The following is a 16,484-nucleotide window of genomic DNA, read 5'->3' as shown; positions in this document are numbered from 1 at the left end:
GCGCAGATTAAATTGTCTGCTGCATGAATGATATATGCCAAGTTAAATCAAAACATGTTTTAAGTTTAATGTGTACATTTGTATGTACCGTACTCACTTCAGTCTAACTATCCCCACCCCAATTCATGTTTCACAATGTTTTTCCTTAATTTACCTGAATTTGCTGGCTGCCTTATCTAGTTACCTTTCTATGATAATGACTGTTAACCGAGGTAGAATTGCAGAGTTTTACTGTATTTTAAACATTTCACAAACCATTTGACTAATATATCTTATTTCATTTTTGATTTTTTTCTTCTTCCAGGTTTCCTAGCAGCCAGAAATTGTGCACTGATACCAGTTGGTAGAAATCTACCTACGAAGGTGACAGTCTGCAGACATTTTATCTCTTTGCGAGGCACAGCCCCGTGGTGTTTGTCTTCTGCTGGCCAGTCAAGGTATTATGACCAAAATAAGTTTGCCAGGATGTAGACTAGAGCATGTCCAACAAGTGTAACAGCGACCAAATATCCAACAGTTTAACAAGATTCCAAAGTAGAAACATTCCAAAGTGTTGTGTTATTTAAGTTTTAAACTAGTACCAGCCTTCTCAACATCCGTGTTCTCTGTTCTTTGTTTCCAAAAGAAAAATGTATTCTGGAGGTGGTGAATGTATTTAATGAGACACCTCTCCAAGCTCTGGATGATTTTCAGACTTTTGCAACTGACATCTTTAAATTGGTTATAGTGGGTACAGAGTTTCAGAATTAAGTTGTAATTAGGGTGAGGAATAAGAATGTTTTCAACATGTTATTACAAATCACAATTAAATGAACAAGGATGACAACATAACAGCTTCACATGATGGGTGCCCAAGGAGGCAGAATCAAAAGAAGAAAGCATATAATTCTATGTAGGTGAAGTTGTTCAAAGCAAGTAGTATTGCAATGGAATTGCTTTACATTACTGGAATCAATACATATTGTTTTTTTTGTTTTGTTTTTTTGTTTGCCTGCTCTAGGACCACAGTAAATTTCACAAATCTACTTGTACGTAATGTTTAATTATATAAATCATCTGGAATGTCCCTTTTAGAAGGAAAGTGGTGAAATTTTTTGCACCATGAAGTGTTAGATTATAGACAAAAATCATCAAATTTGAAGTGATGTTGGTAGAGGAGTTTCAGCCCTGGTATGCATGGTTAAAAATGTGCTAAGACTTACACAAAGTCAGTGCTCTTTGAGAGTAAGTCTCTAGTATTGTGGGGAAGTTATTTGTCACAGTGTAATTGACACAGACTTTACAGCACTTTATGGACTTATGGAGCCTTAGGGTGATTTTGGGTGTTATGTTCTAACATTTCCAGATGATGTTTATTCAAAATCTCATCTATCATAAAACTAAATGTCAATACTAAAACTTTCACATTTCCATGCAGACCCATCGTACCCCTGACTTTTTTCACATTGCCTCCCCTGCCTACCTCCCCCTTCTCAGACCATTTTATTTAGATATGACTTCATCCAATGGTGCTCAAGATGTAGAGAAGTTTAAGAAGATCTTCAATGAACTGGTCGACGAGTTGGTGGACGATGACGCTGCCAATCCGGAAATTGCTGACGCTGCCAACAGATTCAGAGATGTAAGTTTCATATGGCTTGGCTTGAGAGTAATGTTACAGGATTTTGTTTCATTGGACACTACTTTGCATTGTGGAGATATCACTAAAGTTTGTAAACTATGTTCTCTACATCTGTCTAAAAACCTCTAGGACCTTGATTTTTTTGTTTTCAAAAAACTATATATATATATTTTTTTTTTTATACATATTTTATACATATGAGATTTATACAATCACTTTGAATGTTGACAGAATAAACAATATAATTACTGCCATTAGATGAAAAATTCTTATGCCTTGTTGGTCACTCTGGTCATTGCTTTGCCATGGTCACTACTATTGTAATCATAATCAGGCTGGGCTTTTTTGGCTCTGCTAAAACTGGAGGGGAGCTGAGGCTTTCCATTAGAAATATGCACACAATCACAAACTTGTGCTCATTTTGGGGTGACTTGCAGTACAAAAATGGGTATGGCTTCCTAAAAGTACACATGGACGTTGCAAATTTGGTTTCAAAGTGCGCGAGACTTGATAAAAAAAAAAATCAAGAAGCCTCATACGAGGTCTTCTGGCATTACAGAATAGCACACAGTGTCTAAGGGGCAGATTCCCCCCCCCCCCCCCCCCCCCTCACCCCAGCCCTTTTAGGGTTAAAATCAGTTGTCATTTTATGTTCTCATGTGTTCTTTTATTTAAGAGCTTGCCCGATCCGTTACTTGTAATGTATTAATGTCTTTACTGTTCAAAAATGAAATTTTCTTTTTGTAGGACACCTATACCTTGTAAGGAGGGTTTTGAGCTGTTGATGAACTTGCAGAATTGCTAGTTTGATTATCCTTGCGACTGATTGACAAATTGCCCTACATCAACATAAATAAGGAATTTCATAAATCTGCAAAGCGTTTCATCAACGAGTTCGTCGGAGGTTTTCACCGACAAATTTGCTATCAGCCAATCAGACGCAAGGATTTCAGTAGCTTTTAACAGTTGTCAGTGTAAATCACTGACAAAAAGTTTCATGAAACGGTCCCCTGATTATTCTTGTCAATCAGAGTTCTATCAAATGCTGAATCCACGTAGCGCCTTTCGCATTTGGGGACTGTTTTTAAAGGAAGAATGCATTGTTGGTGCTTTTCTTTCAGATGTTGGTGTACACAGTCCCAGGAGGCAAGATGAACCGGGGCCTGACAGTCGTGAACGCCTTTCGCCAGCTGGCCACGGCTGACCAACTGACCGAAGACAATGTCCAGAAGGCCATGGTACTGGGCTGGTGCATCGAATGGGTGAGGGAGTAGTCTCATATTCAGACTTCAGATTATGCTGTTTCTTTTTGACTTGATATGCAGTTGCTGTTTGGCTGAAAAAGTAATGTACATAGTCACAATAATGTAGAGTTCTGAAAATACTAAAAGGAATAAAAGTGTCTTTCTATCTAAGCTATGAGTAAACACAAGTCCCGCTGGTTTTCACATTGCAATGTTGGCCGCCCAGGGTATGTCATTATTACCAGTATGTGACGAAGAAACATATTTTTTTTTTGAAGTTTTAATTACTCTCATCAGCATTCTGTTTATGAAATTTATGATTTGTAATGTAATATGTATAAATTTATAATATGTGAAGTGCAGTTTATAAGTTTCTTAATAAGCATACTCTAGAGTATGAATTTGACCCCGACATCTGGTCCCCATTTCATCAAAGGTTGATATGATAGCAACTCTTGCTGGAATGCCTGGCAATTGTCATGGTAATTACAAAGATCTAGCTTCCTAATTGGCTGTTGCTGTAGGAAGTTGCCATTCTAGCAAGAGTTTCTATCCTAACATCTTTTATGAAATGGGGCCCTGATTGACAGTTGATTTGTTCTGTCATTTTGCTCTGAGCTAAAGTTTGTCGTGTTTCTTAATTCCTGAAAGCCTTGACCTTTGACATGAAAGTTGATATTGGTCATGTCTGCTTTGGTCCTATCCCTCCCAGCTCCAGGCCTACTTCCTCATAGCAGACGACATGATGGACCAGTCTAAGACCAGGAGAGGGAAGCCATGCTGGTACAGAAAGGTGAGAGAGGTCCTGGACCTGGACTAATCATGATGTCTTTACTATAGGTCTTTCTTGGCCGGCTCTTATGACTACATCGTGTGCTTAAAGGCACATAGACCCGATGGTTTATTTGAATGTGTATGCGGGCGCACAACACAAGTTTCCTACAGAGACCTATGCTATTTGAAGAAGTCCGATCCACTGTAGTCTGTGGTCCAATCACAGTTTGGCTCACGATTCAGCTGATGATAACAGCTTTAGCAAACTTCTTTTGTGACATCATACGTGCTAAGAAGCACATATGCACGCACCCTGGCATCACTACAGACTGCGTGATGTGCAGAGAAGACAATGAAGGCAAAGTTGCCTAGCAGCACTGATGTGCTTTACTCTTGATGACAGCTCAACTTTGGCAATCTTTGTATGAATGCTAACGATGATCAGCACTATCATCCAACAGTGCCCCCGCACCCACCGAGTCTATGCGCTGTTAATTCTGAGAGCTTGGTATCCCTGGTTCAGGGCTTCCCAAATTTGTTCCAAATAATACACCTTTACAATACATGATCCCCTTCCTTAACCCATTGAGGACGAGCTGATTATGCTATAACACACGTTTCCCATAGACACCTGCCCAAGTATACTATGGACTAACCTTCAAACTGGTAGATACTGTTATCTTCTATTATATACCTCATAAGTGAGATTCGTATCACTGATTGGTCAAAAGTATATCACGTGACAAGGTGTAGTCCCGTCTATCTTGCCTTAGGGTTTTCATGTAAGTGATAGAAAGGCAAAACCCTCGTGATAGAATTCGTAAGCCCTCTGCGACTTTTGTACACATAACAAGTACACTAGACTTCGCGCGGTGTCCGCAACCCCTCCAGCTCCAAGGACGTTCACTACGCGCATCGTATAAACACATGCAAAATCATTGCACTATTAGCGCACAGCAGGCATGTTTCAACGTGGCATGGTGATTGAGCGCTCCTCCGTGATTTGAAGTGAGCTGGATCAAAGATCGTACACTTTGTCTTTAGGATTTCTTAGGATCCCGAAGCAGAGACAAATCTCAGCATGTTGGAAATGTCGAATTAAAACACAAGCGACGGGAAACTGGATGTATACTGTAATCTTCTGCCAAGATTTTATGCAGGAGCTCGCCGAAGGCCGTGTGACTTAACTGTGAGTGAGTACCATGCGTACTGGGTAGTATACGAAATGCACGAAAACCATGCAAGCAAGCGCAGGCTGTGGCCTAGAATTTACTTCGTATTTGCCTAGCCCTAGATCTTGGTTAAGTCATGGGGTGCCCTAAGTCTTAAACGATGAGGTATATAAAACAAATATTAACTGCTCTGTATTCGGATGGTGGTGGAAATTATCACTCCCTCGGTGCTTTTCATACCGACCCTTCCATCACCCCTCGGCTAACGCCTCGGGGTGATTGAAGGGTTGGTATGAAAAGCACCTTGGGAATGATAATTTCCACCATCATCCTCATGAGCAGTCAATATTTGTATATTAACCCGTTGAGGACTAATCCCGGATATTCTCAGGCAGTTGTCTATGGGAAATGTGTGCCGGAGCAATATCAGCTGGTCCACAATTGGTTAAGATCATCATCATTACTTTTGTCTTTTTCAGGAAGGAGTTGGGACGGTGGCCATCAATGACTCGTTCTACGTGGAGGCTTGCATCTACAAACTCTTAAAGAGGTTCATCAGACAAGAACCGTACTACATGGACGTCACCGACCTTTTCCACGAGGTTAGTTAGAAATGCAGCTCTGCTTTGCTCTGTGTCAATTGCCTGCTTTATGATAGAAGTACCGTATGTCCCCCCCCCCAAAAAAAAAAAAAAAAAATTACAACGTTACCCTCCGCAACAATAACTTTAAAAATAGTGAATCAATCCAAACACAATTTCAGAGTATGAAACTATAATTCATTGCCCACATCGCACAGAAAACCCCATTCAATTTGCTTCAGTGGTCAAAGAAAAATGAGGATTTTTGTAGAGCAAGTCAGGAATCCCTTCCTTCCAAGTTCTCTCCATTGTGTTTACACATTAATGCAGTTCGAAGAGCATCAAAGCGCTAAACTTGGAAGAGTCAGACTCATGACATGCTTTACAACAATCCACATTTTTCTGTGACTGCTTAACCAAATTGAATGGGGTGTTCTGCAAAATAGAGCTAAGATGTTATATATTTTACGACCTTGAAGTAGCATTTAGATGGTTTAATCATATTGGGTGTTATCAATGCAAAAATCCGATTGTATTTTTTTTTTTTTTTTTGGGGGGGGGGACATACTGTATGGTGACATGGCCAGATGCATCAATTCTATTTAGATTTGATTGAAGGACCCAAAAAATAAAGTAGGCTCCCTGTATGCAAGCTCCTTGGGATCAGTAAAATGATATTTGATACAAAATGTTGTTATGTTAGGGTTTTAAAAACCACTAGAGTTCGAAAGAAATCTGAACTTTGGAGCAATAAAGAGACTACCAGTACAGGGGAACACTGCTATAACAAGACATCGGTTATTTTGAGGAAACTTTCACGGTCCCAAATTTCCTTCCACACATGTCTATGTAAAACACTAGTCTTATAGCGAGATTGGCTATTACAAAATAACTGCTATAACTACATAAATTTTGTGATTTCTAAACATAGAAAAATGTAGCTGATCAAATCTGTTATAGCTAGGTATGAAGCAAAATTTCCTCGGGTAAAGCTTTACTTCGCCTGTGCTATCATGTTCTGAGATTGCAAAGCTCGATGCGATGAAAACTGTGTCTTGTACACACATATTTTCTTCAGTGCACTCTACCTAGCAGTGTGACATTGGCTGAATATTCAGTGAACAGGTGTCATTGAGGCTTGAATCGCAGGTTTTGTGTGAAGACATTCATACCTTGTTTGCTGCCCCCTATAGGTGACATACCAGACAGTGGTGGGCCAGGCCCTGGATCTCATCACGTCTCCAGACAGTGACCGAGATCTCAACAGGTTTACCCAGCAAAGGTCAGTCATGGGTCAGGGGTCAAAGGTTAAAGGAGAGATGGAGAGGGAGTACATAATGAGAAAGTAGAGTGATAAGATACTTTGATGACTTTTGATAAAATGAAGTTTGGACACTCAAGGTGCCTCTTCATCAGCTCGAGCTTGAAGAATAGCTTGCTTATGGGGGATCAGAGAAATAAGCCCGAAGTCCGCTGAAATGTGCAATCACGTCTTCACCAGCTCGAGCTTCAGGCACGGTCGGGTTTATAAAGCTCAATGCTAACACACTCCCACCCGACTGCCTACATTCCTGCGTGGTGCGCAACACATGCAGTGTCGATGCTTAAGCTCGAGCTGATGAAGACGCGCTAAGATTGGCACGCTATTTTGCAAATTAGCTGGCTATTCTGCAAACAAGTCCAAGATTTCTTTGGCTTACATTCCGATCGGAACAGCCGGCTATTTTGGTCTTCATTGCAAAATTAGCGGGCTATTTTCTGATCGGGCTAATTCTTTGGATCAGAAATAGCCGGCTATTCTTCAAGCTCGAGCTGATGAAGACCCACCTTCAGAAACTTGAAATAACCAGTAATCAGAAAGTGTATCGACCTTTGATGGCTGAAGATCAGTCCTGAGTATACTCAGGCAGGTGTCTGTGGAAAATGTGTGTTAAAGCAAAATCAGCTTGTCTTCAATGGGCTAAAGAAAGAGTTATGAAGTTATGTAGAATACAATATGAATATGTAGGCCTATGTTGAGTAGTGATATTGCTAAAGGAATCCAAAGCCCAAATATAAATGTGGAGTGAGTGAAAGCAGCAATATTAGTTGAACACATCAGTGAAAGTTTGATGAAAATCAAACAGTCGATTCAAAAGTTATGAATTTTATTAAGTTTCTTTGCTGTCATCACTGGATAAGGAGACAGCTGCAGTTCATGATGTCATATGGATAATCATTAAATATAAAGAAAATGCAACATATTTTCATTTTTCTAGCATAATGAGAGCGCTTAACTTCATACCTCTTCCAAAAAGCAGGGGAACAGCATTACCTGTGACATGTCAGGAACAAGCCGACTAAATGTGTACTTTTCATGAACAGTGACTTACCACCATGAAGTAACTTTGGTTGACAGACTAATTTCACTCCTGTTGTGGACATTTGATTTTAAAAGATCTTATGTCTGCCACCTTGTTTTGTCAAGTATATTATGGTGTGAACAAGTGAGATCATTTATCAAATTTTTTAATTATTGATTTCATTTCAGATTCCGACAGAATAAAAGAAACCAAAGATTATTGCAATGTGGTACATTCATTGAAGTATTTCATAATTACAACTTTCAACATGACTGCTAAATGTCAAGTTTTAAGGAAAGAAATACATGAAGACGAAAAAGCTCAAAGTAGGTCATCTCAGTATGTTATGAAGAGAATATAAAAATAAGATTTATTCGTCCTTTCTCCATTAATTCCGCATTCCATAGTCCACATTGTTCGCCGACTTCGTTCTTCTCTTGGTTTCATGAATCTTCACTTCTCTCTCCTATCTCCATGATTCTCTAACATTCAACTCCTCCCTCTCCCTCTTACCTTCTATTTCATCCTTTTCCTTCTACCGATGTTGATTCTTGATTCTCACTCTATTCTTTCTTACCACTCTCTCTCTTCCTTTCTCTACCATCTCCACTAGTGCAACTTCTAGCCCATTGCTGTCCCCCACTCTTCACTTTTTGCCCTCCTTACAACCCCCATATGTCACTTTCCTCTGCAATTCTCCTCTTTCTAGGCATTTCTGCCAAACAACGATCCGGTTAAGGACTACATACATATGGTGTCACCGCAAATCTTTCTCCCTCACAGATAAAAATGTTTACGAACTGCCCAGATTTTTTCTTTTTCATGACTATATGAACATGATTAGTTTCACTGTCACATTATTATTATTATTATTTTTTATTACGTCAGGTACGACGCCATTGTGAAATGGAAAACAGCGTTTTACTCATTTTACCTCCCTGTAGCGTCAGCCATGTACATGGTAAGTTCAATATTTTTCCTTTGTTTCAGACTCTCAAGTCTTGCACAGAGTGATGGCTGTAAGTCACAGAAACGAGTTTTCTTGTCATCGGTTTCATGTTTTAATTGGAGATAATGTAAATAAAGAAGAAATTTTGGTGCAGTGTAAATTTTTACACATATTTACCCACGCCGATGAAAATCGGCAGGGGGTTATGTAAAGGGTTCCGTATGTTTGTTTGTTTGTTTGTTTGTTTGTTTGTTTGTTTGTTTTTTGTTTGTTTGTTTTTGTTTGTTTGTGTACAAGATAACAAGAGAACGGGTAAACGGATTTGCACGAAATGTTCAGGGGATGTTTGGATAATGGTAGGAAAGAATCGATTAGATTTTGGTGATAATCGGTTGACCCTTGCAAATTCTGTGTGACCTTGAAGTTTTGACCCCACTAGTAGTGACCACTCCGAAAATTTTCCGTTTCTCACTTTGCGATTTTCTGCTACCATACGAAAACATAAACTCCCAAACGATCCGACTTCGCTGCTCAAATGTTCGTAAGAATTCCGAAATTTACGTTTAGGCCTATTTGAGGGACTATGTCCTTCTAGATTTATGAAAGTTTGTTCTCCGTCGCCACAAACTGGCCCGTATTTTGATGATTTTTCAAATTAACATTGATTGTTTTTTTCGTTGGAGGAGCATTTGCTCGGTCGCAGTCACACTGCACGATATGCGCGCTCAATGTCAATGCGTGTTGTGCAAGGCCGCTGACAATGCATCGCGCTCTACACTGTTGGTGCAAAATTGCATCGGGGACGTTGCGGCGCTCGTTGGTGACCGAATACTGGTGCAGTAGACATTTGCATTCAACCCTTGCATTGAATAATTCCCGTAGACACTAATCATGGGGTAATTGCTTAGGGGGTACGTAAATTTTGTTTTTCTTTTGCGCTTTTGTGGATACCATCAAAGATCGTACACTCATACGACCTTTGATATCATCACACTCTCGGCTTGCTATAATCAAAATATCCCGCAAGAAAACGGTGTATTTCTCGATTTTTAGTGCTTTTTCGGCGACCCGTCGCTTAGACAATACTCTTAAAACTGGACTTAATTCACGCGCGCTTGGAAAAGTTCCGATTCTGCACTTTTGACGGTGGAATTTGGGATATTTGATGGATTTTTGGAGGAGACTAAAGGACTTTCCTGTTGTGAATGAGTGTTACCGTATGTGAAATGATGTGACTTTGCGTGTGATGTGACTGTAGAACCAAAGATCGTACACCTCAGTCAACGATGTCAGTGTACGATCTTTAGTAGAACTCACTGGCTGGTGATAAAGCACACTGGCAATTAAGTGACCGAATTCTGGTAGATGACCGAATGCACATTATGTTTACCCTGACTTTGTACTTCAGGCGTGGGTCTGCCGCCTTTGACAGCCCCTCTCTAGTTATATGTTTTTTGCAGCACAAAGCTAGCACAAAATAAAAATGTGGGAATTTTGTTGCTTGTATATCATTTTTTATCTTTCAAAAGGTTGTAATGCAGACAGGTTTAGTACCCTGTACCATAGTATGTGCTGCCCAAACCTTTAGCTACCATTGCAGCAGTGGGCTGTTTTATGTGCTGGCTCAATTGTGACAGTTAGCAAAATCAAAAACGTTCAAAATTCATCTTGCCTGGTACGTGGTAAAAGTAACAAAATTTCCACCCTTCAGAGTAGAATTTAGCTCTACAGGAGATAAAAGACAATATGAAACAGCTCTATGAGAGACACAAGAGATAGGAGATAAATCTGCCTTTTGTTTGGTGGCCTCTTGTTAAAGGACAAGTCCACCTTCATAGACAGGTTGATTGAGTGAAGGCAACAATATTAGTAGAACACATCAGTGAAAGTTTGGGAAAAATCTGACAATCCGTTCAAAAGTTATGAATTTTTAAAGTATCTGTACAATCACTGCTGGAGGAGAAGACTACTACAGTGTATGATGTCACATGCGTACAACAATACAAGGAAAATAAAAAGAGAATTTCACAAAACTTGACTTTTTGAATAAAGTGCACATTTCTTCGACATGTTACTGACTTATGTTAGGGGTAATATTATTTCCCCTGACTTCTGAAAGATAGAAGTCGAGTGTTCTTTTATTATATGAGAAAAGTGAGAATATCTTGAATTTTCTTTATACTTTCTTTATGTAGTTGTACTCATATGACATCACAAGCTATAGTAGTCTTCTTAGCCAGCCGTGACTGAGCAGAAACTTCAAAAATTCATAACTTTTGAATAGATTGTCCGATTTTCCTCAAACTCTCATTGATGTGTTCGATATTGCTGCATTCACTCAACCCACATGTCTATGAAGGTGAACTTGTCCTTTAACTGTATGGTCAGTAATATGGTCAGCTCCTCACAACAGACAGATAGCTTTCATTCACTCTGCTGTACGGACTCACTTACCTGATGACTGCAAGTAGAATATGGGGTATAATTCCCCTTTTTCCGTTGTAAGAGATCACAAAATCATGCATCTAGATACTCAAGGAACGAGGGAAGCTCACCAATTTCATGATTTATTCTTCTTATACACCATGTTGCATGTTTTATTGGGTAAAACGGTCATCGAAATCTGTTCATCTGTATGATGCAGCAGTCTTGTTCAAACTGCTGAACTCGCATGTGGGCTGATAGATCGCACAGTCTGCATAGCAGAGTGAATGGAAGATAGCTGTCTGTTGCCACGGGCCGACCGTATTACCGAGCATACACAGTACAGTTAACAAGAGGCCACCATACAGAAGGCAGATTTATCAGTCTAGGATCCAAACGACGTGAATGGAGCAGAGAAGAGTTTGTTATTTGTTTCTTGAGAACAGTTTTCTTCTCATTAAATTCTCTGTTTGTCGTCAGGGAAGGACAGTCAGAGATATGGCAAAATACAATACATAGTATTGTCTTCTATTCTGTAACATGAGGAATGTTCGTACGCATTTTAATTTTGCAAATTTTGTGAGAGCCAAGATTCGCGAAATTAAAATGAGCATTGAGAGTTCTTGTCTACACCATATGCATTAAATATTTGAGGCAACTTGCAAAAATTTCCTGCCATGAAAAAGGCCGTCTGCCCAATTTGTAAAAATTTCACGTCGCAAAAATATGGTGTTTTACAGTAAATGAGACTCTGCAAAGAACACATACTCTGTACACTGAGTAAACATTTTGATTTTAAATGTGACCCTGCAACTCAAAACAAACAAAAAGTCGCCAGACATGAATTTTTAGTTAAGACCATATTCTGAAAGAGCAGACTTTAAGCTTTAAGATGACGAATAACTCAAATCAAATGGACTCTCCTAATCTACAGTATCTAAATATTGGAAAGAAAGCACAAACTCGGGAAAAGTGTGAACTGAGAAAAGAGGCTCTGAAGTACAGTGTCTATTCAAGCGCTTAATCTTTACCAAACCATGCTGGCTGTGCGATGAATGGGACAAAAAACAGGAAGTAAACCACCAGAGTAACAACAATGAAGGGATTATCAGATTAGACTGAAATTAAGCATGCCTCATTAACACATTCTGTCCATAATTAATGCCAACTTTCAAAGCAGTAGCACTATCCTTTCAAAAGTTATTAGAGTTGAAAGTGAAGAGTGTGGACAAGGTTTTTCAGAATTGAAAAAGGGATTCTAAAGACACACCTAATCACACTATTCTACCAAAAATGTTCGAGATAAACTGCTAAAAAAACACACTTTTCTGCCCGTTTTATGATACCAAATTTTAGCTTAAAGGAAAAGAAGACCTGCTCTTTCAGAAAATATGAAAAAGTCAAGTTCGGCTAGGTTGACCCATTTCACTTGTTTTCAGTCCTCGCGCAAAATCAGTGTGTGCGACTTTATGTTCGTTTTGAGGTGCGCGGTCACATATTCTCTTATGGATGTTGGTATTAGCTAATGGAAGGTCTAGCAACAAGATTTTGTGTTAAAATCTTTGCTCACTGGGAGAAAACACCTGTGTTTGATGTTGTTAAAATGCTATAGGGCCTACTAGTCTAGTTCATATTTGTGGAATAAGAATGAATTTCATTTCATACTTGCCTCTGTGTTCGTTTCTCAGGTTGGTATATCAGACGCTAAGGCTCATGCCGATGCAAAAACGATTTTGCTCCAGATGGGACATTTCTTTCAAGTTCAGGTAAATCTCCAATCATATCATCATCAATGGTTTTTGACATGCAGGATATTGTGAATTTTCTCTCATTGTTGATTTAGAAATAATTGAGCTTGAATCTAAAGAGAAAACTAATTTGAGTCTGAAGTTACGATTACCATATTGATGCAAACATGTTGTGCTTTATCCTCACTTATAAATGATATTATGTTGTGCTAACCATCGGCCTTGTACATTGTGCTAAATTAATCAGCCTTGTGAATAGGTTGTGCTAGGTTAACCAGCTTTGTTTTTAAACCCAGTTAGCCAGCATGACAAGCGACATAATGCTTTTCTATGTTTCAGAAACTAAATGTCTTATGTATTTAATCTATCAGCCAGTCTTGTTTGTCAAGTATCTTGTGTAGCCGAGAAGCTTTTGATTTACTGGTACTCAGTACAGGGCACCATATATGGTGAATGAGCAGGATCTGAGCTTAGATCCCAGTCTGATCTCTAATGGAATGTCATCTTGGTGAATTCCACATCAGTCAACTTTCCTCTGTCCGTGTGGTTTGGTAGGATGATTACCTAGACTGCTACGGGTCTCCCGAGGTGATAGGAAAGATTGGGACGGACATCGAGGAGAATAAGTGTGGCTGGCTGGTGGTACAAGCCTTGCAGAGAGTGACACCTGATCAGAGAAAAATCCTGGAGGTGAGTCTAATCCCTAAATACAGTCAAACCTGTCTATAGCGGCCACCTGTCTATAGCGACCATCTATCTGTAACAGCAACCTTTTTGTCTCTCTTGGGTGGCCGCTAAAGACAGGTTTGACTGTATAGTCAAACCTGTCTATAGCAGCCAAACAAGTGTGGCTGGCTAGTGGTACAAGCCTTGCAGAGAGTGACACCTGATCAGAGAAAAATCCTGGAGGTGAGTCTAATCCCTAAATATATTCAATCTGATGAGAGAAAAATCCTGGAGATGAGTCTAATCCCTTGATACCATCAAACCTGTCTATAGTGGCCACCCAAGGGAGATGATAAAAGTGACTGTTGTAGACAGGTGGCCGCTATAGACAAGGTCGTTGGCATGGCTTTTCTCTTGGGGGAATTGTGTTTAGTGGTCGCATAGGCAGGTGTTCGCTATAGATGGTGGTTGCTATAGACAGGTTTGACTATATCCTTTAAAAGTGGATGAGTGATTGTTTGCGCTCGGCTGGGCAAGATGGATTTAGTGTGTTTAAAAATTTGTGAAACGAAAGATATGAAATATTACATACATGTATACCAAACAAAACCTAAACACAGTTTTATTTTTAGGCTAGTTTCAAAAATCACACAAAATGCATGAAAATTTCACCTTGAAAGTAATTTTGATTCCATTGTTTTTCATAAGTGGTATCTTCTCTTTCAAAGTAAAGTAGTGATGGTCACAGTGCATCTCATTAACCCATTGAGGACGAGTCCCCAGTATACTCGGGCAGGTGTCAATGGGAAATGCGTGTTGTAGTAAAATCAAACCTTCCCAAACTGGCTAAGTGAAGATCCATTTCCAGTAGTCTTTCTCTCAGTCTGTCAGTATTTTTTTTTTCCACCTGGGGCCCGTTTCATAAAACTTGTCATCAGTGACAAGTTGTCATAGATGTGACAAGCTACTGAAATCCTTGCATCTGATTGGCTGAGAGCTAATTTGTCATAGAAATGTGGCAGTTGTCACTGATAACAAGTTTTATGAAACGGGCCCCTGATTTGTACCTTTGGCGTTGTTTTTACATGTGTTTATAAAATCATGCAGCTGTTTTGTCCTTGATTCGCCACAGTACTTTTTCAGGAATACCTTCTTGCCTGCCACATTGTTCCACCTTTTAATTGAAGCCTATGATATAACATCACCTCTACAGTAATAATAATAATAATAAAAAAAGGACATTTATATTGTGCAGCTACTATAAGAGTATACTCTACTGCGCATTACAAAATAACATACATAATTGTCCCCGCCGAACGAGTTCGAGCAGGGGACTATGAAACGGGCTCCGTACGTGTGTGTGTCCGTGTGTGTGTCTGTCCGTGTGTCCGTCCGTGTGTCCGTCCGTGTGTCCGTGCGTCCGTGCGTCCGTGTGTGATCAAAATGTTCAATTTGCTACTTCCCTGTCATTTATGAGCCGATTTTGATTCTGTTTGCTTTATATTATAGCACTATGTGGGAGCTTTGAAACTTCTACACAGAATTTCAGTTGTGACCTTTGACCTTGACCTTTGACCTATATTGTATATTTTGCTACAAAATGCTACTCCTTCGCCATTTCTAACCCGATTTCGATTCTGTTTGCTTTATGTGATGGCACTAGGTGAGGGCTTCAAAACTTCTACACAGAATTTTGACCCTTGACTTCTTTGACCTTTGACCTTGATTTTTGACCTATATTGTACATTGGCTACAAAATGCTACTCCTTCACCATTTCTAACCCGATTTCGATTCTGTTTGCTTTATGTGATGGCACTAGGTAAGGGCTTCAAAAGTTCTACACAGAATTTTGACCTTTGACTTCTTTGACCTTTGACCTTGATTTTTGACCTGTATTGTACATTTTGCTACAAAATGCTACTCCTTCGCCATTTCTAACCCGATTTCGATTCCGTTTGCTTTATGTGATGGCACTAGGTGAGGGCTTCAAAACTTTTACACAGAATTTTGACCTTTGACTTCTTTGACCTTTGACCTTGATTTTTGACCTATATTGTACAATGGCTACAAAATGCTACTCCTTCGCCATTTCTAACCCGATTTCGATTCCGTTTGCTTTATGTGATGGCAGCAGGTGAGGGCTTCAAAACTTTCTACACAGAATTTTGACCTTTGACTTCTTTGACCTTTGACCTTGATTTTTGACCTGTATTGTACATTTTGCTACAAAATGCTACTTCCGGCGGGGACATATATTACGCACCGCGTAATTTCTACTTTTCCTTGTTTAAACATGAAATAGTCGTGCAAGGAATGATCTTAAAACACCATCTTCACTTAGTAATCTCTCCTCTGTTATATCTACATATATCCACAGGAGAATTATGGGATGGATGACCCGGAAAAGGTAGCAAAGGTCAAAGAACTTTACTTGACCCTTGACCTGGAAGCAGTTTACCGTGAGTACGAGGAAACAAGCTACCGGGATCTGATGGAAACGATTGAAGCTCACTGCCACGCTCTCCCTAAGAACATCTTTGTCGCTTTCGCCAACAGGATTTACAAGAGGAAGAAATGATGTTTGGTTGGTTTATCATCAATCTTGTCAATGTAATACTGTATACGCCAATATATTTCACAAGGTTTTTACTGGTATTTTTGTGAATTTCACAAGTCAGAAGCTACTCGCGTAATTAAAAGACACATGAAAATATTGACTCTGATCACGCTATGAATGTGACTTATGTGTATACATTTCTCCGTTTGGTACAGGACTCCACGATGCGATTTAACCACTCGCAAAATCGTCGGGAAGTTCCGATTCGTGAAAATTTAAACTCGCTAAATATATGTGACCGTGCACCTCAAAACGAACATAAAGTCGCACACACTGATTTTGCGTGAGGACTGAAAATAAGTGAAATGGGTCAACCTAGCCGAACTTCACTTTTTCATATTTTCT

The 16,484-nt window shown here is 39.5% G+C and overlaps 1 protein-coding gene across 1 annotated transcript; it reads left to right on the top strand.

Moving 5' to 3' along the window:
- The first annotated feature begins 1,491 nt into the window (after positions 1-1,491).
- Positions 1,492-16,100, top strand: LOC139739264 (farnesyl pyrophosphate synthase-like). The gene is made up of 9 exons (XM_071649877.1): positions 1,492-1,621; positions 2,743-2,883; positions 3,578-3,658; positions 5,291-5,413; positions 6,586-6,674; positions 8,623-8,695; positions 12,796-12,873; positions 13,411-13,545; positions 15,900-16,100. Exons 1-9 carry the CDS (start codon positions 1,493-1,495, stop codon positions 16,098-16,100), a joined length of 1,050 nt encoding a protein of 349 aa, XP_071505978.1. The 5' UTR covers position 1,492.
- Positions 16,101-16,484: the final 384 nt, after the last annotated feature.

Source organism: Diadema antillarum, unplaced genomic scaffold, assembly GCF_040938485.1.
Source record: "Diadema antillarum isolate AM-2024a unplaced genomic scaffold, OU_Dant_1.0 seq00000791_RagTag, whole genome shotgun sequence".
Lineage (NCBI taxonomy): Eukaryota > Metazoa > Echinodermata > Echinoidea > Diadematoida > Diadematidae > Diadema > Diadema antillarum.
Note: the sequence above shows the minus strand (reverse complement) of the source record. Positions and strands in the feature narration are given on the sequence as shown.